General features: G+C 48.8%; 1 protein-coding gene across 1 annotated transcript in view; it reads right to left on the reverse strand.

Moving 5' to 3' along the window:
• The window catches only part of IL20RA (interleukin 20 receptor subunit alpha), a 36365-nt gene extending 34963 nt beyond the window's left edge, over window positions 1–1402 (reverse strand). The window contains exon 1 of the mRNA XM_066614947.1: window positions 1259–1402. Within this exon, the coding sequence (XP_066471044.1) occupies window positions 1259–1349 (91 nt within the window). The 5' untranslated portion in view covers window positions 1350–1402. The remainder of the gene's footprint in view (window positions 1–1258) is intronic.
• Between the last annotated feature and the right edge of the window lie 6914 nt (window positions 1403–8316).

An 8316-nucleotide genomic window follows, 5' to 3' on the forward strand; every position in this document is an offset into this window, starting at 1 on the left:
CAGGGTGTGGTTAAGGATATCCCCATGTAGAAAGACAGTAGTTTGTAGGACATAACTTGCATTTAACTATGAACAAGCCAGGCTTGCTTGAGACAGAAATGGATGCAGGCTGATGTTCCACCCAAAGCTAGGCGGAAGTCCCACAGGCCGCAGCTGTCACCTGAACATCCAGGAGAGAGGCTTCATCCAGCAATACTCCTAAGCTGTGGACTTGGTCCCCGAAGGGGACTGCACCTTTATAAGACTAGTGCACAGAAGGACTGAGTGTCCAGATGTTAGTTGCAGGGCTGACTTATCCATTAGGCATGATACTTTTAAGGACCCACAAAAATGTTTTAATATCTTTTAAAATCAGAAGAAAAAAAATGAACCTTTAGGGTTGAGGAAAATGTTTTCATTTTTTTCTAACATCAGAAAAAAATGAAAGTTTTAGGGCCCACAAAAATCTAAGTCATATCAAAAATAATTTTTAATATTGATATTATTATAGTGGGGAGTGCCCAGGGCCCAAAAAAGTTCTAATGCGGCCCTGATTGGATGTCTTAAGGAATAATTGGGTATGACCTGAAACAGATAGGGGGGATGCCACTACAGTCCACCCTGCATGGCACCCAGAAGTTGGTCAGGTTGGGCAGCTATCAAGGGCGCACACCCATTAGGGGGCACATCTAGCCGGGTTGATCCCTGACCCCTCAGTGCTAGTGACAGGGTCTGACTGATGGTGCACCCACCCAATGCACCCACCCAATGCACCGTCAGTGGGTGGGCTGGGATTTGCCCAAGGGCTTCAATCATCCAGGCACCAGCACTGATGGCACCTCTCTCTTTCACTCTCACTTCTCAGGGCTCAATTATGTTTAGGAGGCTTGTCCAGTATTGGCAGGTTGTGCCTGCCTCTTTAGAAGGTGGACTTGGTGACAGATACACCCTGAGAAGTATTCTCATTTGTTAGGACATCCATTCCAGGCCTCAGCCCTGGCACTGCAACAGGTGCCAGCCTGAGCAATTCATTCACAGTTCAGTGATGCCCTAGCCTAGCTGGCACCCCTCTTCTTTCAGGAGTCCACTGAGGAGGGTCTTTTATTCGGACAGTGCCATTCAATGGTCGTAGACTGGTCCTGCAATCTGATCTGGCATTGGCATCATCATCATCATTACATCCCAAGATTCCTAGAAGGAGCAGGACACAAGTGGAAGCAGTGAGGAGAATGGGAGGAAGTTGTTAGCAGGAAAGCCCGGATCTGGGTCCAGGACCTACCTGATGCCACTGGGGCAAGAGGGAGAGCAGCCAGCTGCAGCACGAGGAACCAGAGAGCTGACATCCATTTCAGGGCTTGGGGGTCATACATCGAGAGGGGATGGACTGGAGTGGTGGGGTCATATGGTCGCCTGGTGGCAGCAGCAGCAGCAAGAAACCAGACTCGTGCCTGCTTTGGCTCCTTCTCAGTTTGCAGTAGCTGTAAACACTGTGAGCTGTTCCCACTGCACAAGTGTTGGGTCCCTCCCTCTTCCCTCCCTCCTCCTGGGCAAGGAGGGGCAGAGAAACACATCTAAAGGAGAGAGAGAGGAAGAGTCCCAGCCAAGGCTGGTGCTGCTGAGATGCCAGGCACCGCATCTGATAAGGCCCACTTTCTGCCCTGTATTTTTTAGTCCCAGGCGTGTCGGCGTTGCCTGAAGTTACTAGCGGAGTTGGCATGAATCCCAGAAACAGCAGAAGTGGAAAGAAAGCATGAGTGCCTCTGAGGAAGCGCAGGCTGCTGCGTGCCTTCTGCATGTCCTCAGAGGCACTCTTGCTTTCTTTCTTTTTCAGCTATTCCTGGGATTCATGCCGTGAAACAGAGAAGCACATGCTTGTGTCTTAGGCCTTGATGTGTACATGCAGTGTGGCTATGCTGAACTCTGCTGAACATTATTGTGGACAAAGACAAGCCAGTTCTCTCACACAGGTGCAAGGCTGGAGTTCCCTTTTAGTACAAGGCGGCAACTAGTCACTAGCAAGCCCTGTGTTGGTACAGTCCTCGGGAGTTCAGGCATTCCTCACCAACAGATGGAATTGGAGCAGTAGACATTTCTCACTGGCTTTGATCTTTTGCAAGTTCTGGACTCCATAATGGTCCAGATGAGGTCAACAGAGCTGCTGTTGGTCACCTGGCCTAGGGATGGAGTGCCAGCTTATTCTGCATGGGATAGCACTCCCCTGGAAGGAACAGATTTTGAGTCTGAGAGTGTTCCAGGATCCAACAATGCTCCTGGATGGTCAGGTCAGAGTTGTGGGCAGCAGCTGGGTCTTGGCACCAGCTGCTCCCAGGTGGGCCTGACACAAAGATGACATTTAATGCATTGTGTAATCCATGTTTCCTCCAGAAGTCCCAAAAGAATGCATTGTCTCCTCTGCCACCACCAATATTCATACCACATATCCCTCCATCTCCTCTGCACCTCCTTGGCCCGCTGTCCAAGCTCCACCTTGCTGGACTGCCACATCTTCCCCATCTCTTCCATGCCCATGTGCCTCCTCTACATCTGCCCTGCCACTTCCCATACTAATCTCCACTCTTGTCCACTCTTCTCCAAGTGTATTTCTTCACCAAAGCTGTTCTTCTCCTTCTTCCCACTCTGCCATTTTAAAAGGAAGAAAGTGAATAAGGCAGAGAGGAAGTGAAAGGAGAGGAGACCAAAGGGCTACAGCAATTATTCCCCAACAACCTCTTTCCACCCTCTGTGCCTTCTAGAGTACCCAGACAGTTATTTTTAAAAAAATTTATGTACCACCTTTGAACAAAAAAGTTTGCAAAGCAGTCTACATAACAAAAGAATTGAAAGAGTTGACATCTTTGTGTATACACAAGAAAAAAGAAAAGATGCAATTAATACCACCAAAGAGCCATTGGAAAAGATGCTGTGAATAGGAACAGTTAATCTCTCTCTGCTAAATAGAGGAGCACCCTCTTTCAAAGGGTATTTCTCAACCAAGTTAGTGGTGGTTCCTATGGAACTCCCTGCCTCTTGAGATTAGAGCAGGTCTCTTTTTTTCTAGTGTTCCATAAATATGTGAAAAATTTTCTGTTCCAGCAAGCTTTTAGTCAAGTTCTGTGTTGGTGCTGTTTTTTTTCTTTGATTTAGGGCGTCATCCAGAAGAGGAGATGGGTTGGAGCAAGTGTTACGAATGTGTCATAAAGTACATTTGTATCTTCTTTAGTGTCAGCTGAAACAAGTGCTGGCCTGAGAAGCTGAATCCAGACCCTGTGCGACCTGGTAAGTTTATGCCTGCCTAGGGGTTGAAGAAGGTGGCGAGAGGGCAGAATGGGGACATTTTTAGGTGCGGGAGGGCAGGCCAGTGGGCAGACTGGGCCTGGGAATGGGTGGGACAGGCCTCAGTGACTTAGGCCTGATCCTAAACCCCCAATGGTTAGGATCTACCCCAAGGTTATACCGAACTGCTCAGATCTGTGCCAACAATTTTGCTGGCACAGATCTGAGTAGCCCCATAGGGGTGGCTGGTTCACAACATGAGGTGAAGGGATAAATATCTCAATAAATATCCCCTTACTCCGAGTTTGGGCAGCAGCCACTTCCTTACCTGCACTGGATTTGGCACAGGTCAATTGGCCTACCTGTTCCAGCACAGGTTGGAATATTGGCCTTTCTCTACTTTGGTTATATGAGAAGTGCTGCTCTGTGTTTTTGCTCTTTGATTTTCTTACTGATTTGTATTTTTATTCTGTTTTTTGTTGTTGTTGCTGCTATTAAATTATTGTAAGCCATCTTGAAGTTCTCAGGTGAAAAGGAAATGTGGGATAAAACGTTATATAAATAAGTAAATGATTAGGATGAGCCTTCAGGATGAGTCAGTTTAGGCATGTAAGCAAATAGTATAGGATACAAAGTTTGATTGAATAATTGGTTAGTTTTAACAACTAACAACATTTTGATCAAATCAAATGTTTTCCCCAGTTGGATAGCAGATGTTTTAAAGATGTTTTATTCTGAAATACAGATGCCTGTAAAAATGGCAGGTACCAGCTTCATAAGAGGTATTTCACCCTGTGTGATAAAGAGAAGGGAGTAATATCTCTCCTAAAATGCTGCTTGCTGAAATATGTGTATCATCTCAATTTTTTTCAGATTATGAAGATATAATCTCATTGAGATTATATTTGAGATACCAATCTATGCTTGGGATCATTAGGAAAGGTATTGAGAACAAAACGGCTAATATTATAATGACGTTGTACAAATCTATGGTAAGGCCACACCTGGAGTATTGTGTCCAGTTCTGGTCACCGCATCTCAAAAAAGACATAGTGGAAATGGAAAAGGTGCAAAAGAGAGCGACTAAGATGATTATGGGGCTGGGGCACCTTCCTTATGAGGAAAGGCTACGGCGTTTGGGCCTCTTCAACCTAGAAAAGAGACGCCTGAGGGGGGACATGATTGAGACATACAAAATTATGCAGGGGATGGACAGAGTGGATAGGGAGATGCTCTTTACACTCTCACATAACACCGGAACCAGGGGACATCCACTAAAATTGAGTGTTGGGAGAGTTAGAACAGACAAAAGAAAATATTTCTTTACTCAGCGTGTGGTTGGTCTGTGGAACTTTATAACCTGTGATGTGGTAGCTTCAAGAAACAGAGTGCCAAGGGCTGCCCAGTCACTATCCTCCACTGCTTCTCTTCCCACTCCCTGAACTGGAGAGGGAAGGGGTGGAAGTGGAAGTGCAGAGGAGAGGAGAGTGGTGGACTGGAGTGTTTCCAGGGAGGGCAAGGAGCTTACTCAGCGTGTGGTTGGTCTGTGGAACTCCTTGCCACAGGATGTGGTGATGGCAACTGGCCTGGACGCCTTTAAAAGGGGATTAGACAAGTTTCTGGAGGAAAAATCCATTACGGGGTACAAGCCATGATGTGTATGCGCAACCTCCTGATTTTAGAAATGGGTTATGTCAGAATGCCAGATGCAAGGGAGGGCACCAGGATGAGGTCTCTTGTTATCTGGTGCGCTCCCTGGGGCATTTGGTGGGCCGCTGTGAGATACAGGAAGCTGAACTAGATTGGCCTATGGCCTGATCCAGTGGGGCTGTTCTTATGTTCTTATGTAATCATCTCAAACAAAATGATGCTTTTTTCTAGAACTACTTTTTCTCATTGACAAACATCTTTTCAGATTTTAAAAAAACCCTCATTTTTTAAAAATGGTTAGAAAGCATTCATTGCATTTTTAAATAAATAACAGTCTATGGCATATAATTTAGAACAACAGAAAATAGAAATTAACTTAATCAAGAAAATGAATGAGAACATCGGGAACAAAAAGTATAACAAAAGGTTTTGTCTGCGTACATGCATAAAATAATTTCATAGCAAATATATACCCTGTAATCAATAAAGTACTATTGAAAAATATCTGAGTGGTCTTTTGTATTTCTGGTTAGCTGACTGAGAGCCCAATCCTGAGGTCTGCAGCACGGCTCTGTGCTGTGGACCTGTCACAAATGTGCCATAAGGCACATTTGCAGGGCTTACCGCTGGGCTCCCACCAGAGCTAGCCCAGCGCCAGCTGGCGCTGGGCTAGCACCTGGCAGTTGCCAGGGTTCCACAGCTCTGTGGTCCCCTAGACCGGGCTATGGAACAGAAGGCGGGGGCGTGGCCGGAGGCGTGGGGGAGGCATTCTGGAGAGGAGGGAGGTGTGGCCAGGGGCATGGGGGAGGCGTGTTGGGGGCGGGGGAGAGGTAGATCTGCGGAGCTGAGCTCTGCAGGATCCTTGGCACTCGTGCAGGTCTGCTCACCCTACACGAGTGCCTTTACTTTAGCAGTAACCTTTTGGTCGCCGCTAAAGTAAGTAGTCCCATTGCGGGGCTTATCCCCCCTTATTCAGGGGAAGGGGACGAACATCCCCTTCCCCCGAGCAGCCTCCCGCAGTAACGCGGGAGGCACAGGATCCGGTGGCTGCCCTCCATGGAGCCACCGGGTCTGGGAGCTCCGGGCAGCTCAGGATTGGGCTCTGACAGCCCAATCCTGAGCTGCCCAGGGTGTGCGTCTGCAGCGGATCCTGCACACCTCAGCCTACCTCAGAAGGCGCCTTGGGAGAAGTGGACTTTCATTTTTTTCTCAAGGGGAAGGGAAGCAGTCCTGCAATGGGCTACTCACTTTACTGCCTACCAAAACGTTGGCGGTAAGGTAAAGCCATTCATGTAGGGCACTGAGCCCTGCATGAACAGACAGGATCCCGCCTCCTGCCTCTCAGGACAGGACCCTGGCTCCCTGCTTCCTCCCCCGGCACACCTCTCGCCCATCCTCTCCCCACCCCCCACTGGCCACCCCTCCCCAGAACGCCTCTTCCCTGCCCCCCTCCCCACCCCTGCTTACCGTGCTGCAGCTTGGCGGTCCGTGAGACCACCAAGCAGCAGAGGCTGGGCACCCACCCCGTGCTGGCCCGGCAGTAGCCCAGCACCGGCTGGCACTGGGCTAGCACAGCCGGTAGCCCAGCGGTAACTGTCGCTGATATGCCTTGTGGCACGTTTGTAACATTGTTCACGGGCGCCGCCATGCTCAGGATTGGGCTCCAGCACTGGGTGTCGTAAATGTGCTGTAAAGCATTATGGTACTCTCCGTGTAGGGAGTACCAGCACCAGCACAGTGCCAGTCGGTGCTGGGCTCAGCACTGGATGGATGTAGCCTGGAGCAAGGGAAGAGCTCTGGGCAGCAGTAAGGACTTTTGGGGTGAGGGAAGGTGTTCCAGGATAGCCGTGCAGACCTGAGAAGCCCCATTGAGGAGCTTGGCTTTCCTCGGGAGAAGGGGACAAAAGACCCCCTTGAGGAGACATTTGGCAGCCCCGGTGGTATCACTGGATTCAGCAGTAGCCATTTTGGTACCATTGCTCCTAGCGTTGCCGCCAAGTATAGGATTGGGCTGCCCGGACCAAATCCTTTCTAACTTTCCAGCACCAATGCAGCTGGAAAGCTGCAATAGGGTGTGTGCTGTATCCTGTGGTGGGGTGGTAGTCATGAAGACCGCCTCAAAATAAGTTAATGTTTGTTCCCTTACCTTGGGAAATATAGATTTTTATTTAAAAAGTTTCATACTACAATAAATAATACAAAGGAAAGAAATCACATTTTACATTTTCAACTACAGTCACATTACATCAACTGTTTATCTAGAACACAGATACATCACGTTATAGGCGGATTCACCCCATCTAACCACTCCCAACATTTTTTCCACCTGTCTCTACCGGTTCTCACCCTTTCGCAAGCCACGACGCCGTATACTCTGGAGACCACAAAGCGGACCCATCCCTGCGTGTTGGTGGACTTTTTCTCCTTTATTTCTTTGCCCCTTTGAATGCCCAGTGCAAAAAGAACATACAGATTTATCAATCTTACCGTAGCCCAAGGCACCTCCCACCTATCGTCTCCTCCTCTCTGTTGTCCCGTATTACTTGTCCTCTTGGGTCCTCTCATAGCTCCCACCGGCTCCTTCCCAGAGATGATAGTCTCCCAGGCCTGTTGGGCCAGTTAGGGCCACTTAAAGGCCCTCGCTACACAACTCCTTCACCGGCATACACTCTTGGATGAAATGGGCTACTGTTTCTATCAGCAGCGGGGCGCTTACCGATCTAGAGGGTCCTGACCCAGAACAGGTCGGCCTCTTGCACCTCTTCTAATCTTCTTGCAATCATGGGTTTGCTGCTCCCACCCTGAGGACCTGATGGAAAGCCCTCCACCTTAATTCCCATAAACTAAAGGGGATTCTCTTCTCGCTAAAGGCACTGTGCGCCACCTCCTCCTGCAAGAGGTATGCGGAACAGTGCGTCTTACTTTGCTGTTTCTCTTGGTGAGGCCTCATGATAAACTCCCGTACCGTCTTTTCATACACGTAACGCTTGAGTTGTTTCCCTTCCAGCCCGCTGGTTTTATACAGCTTGGCCGAGAGCCCCAGCTCCTTCATCAGAGTCACCGCCTCCCTCATGTACTCCGGCAAAGATTGTTTTATCGCCTGAGTGAGTACATATCCCGTCTCTTCTTTCGCCCACCATTTCTGTCCCCAGGTTGTCTTTTCCCAAGTGTCTCTGAATTGGGCTCATACAGATGCAAAGGCTCCCCCTTCCTGCGGCCTCTGCCTCCATTTCGCCCAGTTGCCAAAGTTATAGAAGACAAAGGTCGCCAAGGACAAAGGTCCCAGGGCCCAAACCCCTAGTCCTCCTTCTTTCACTTTCTTATATGCCATCGCTTGGGCAAGAGGGAAGAAGGCAGTGCCCCACAAGAAAACAAAAACCTGATGGGTAACCTTATCCACCACCAGTTTTGGCG

The sequence above is a fragment of the Tiliqua scincoides genome, chromosome 1 (genome assembly GCF_035046505.1).
Source record: "Tiliqua scincoides isolate rTilSci1 chromosome 1, rTilSci1.hap2, whole genome shotgun sequence".
Classification (NCBI taxonomy): Eukaryota; Metazoa; Chordata; class Lepidosauria; order Squamata; family Scincidae; genus Tiliqua; species Tiliqua scincoides.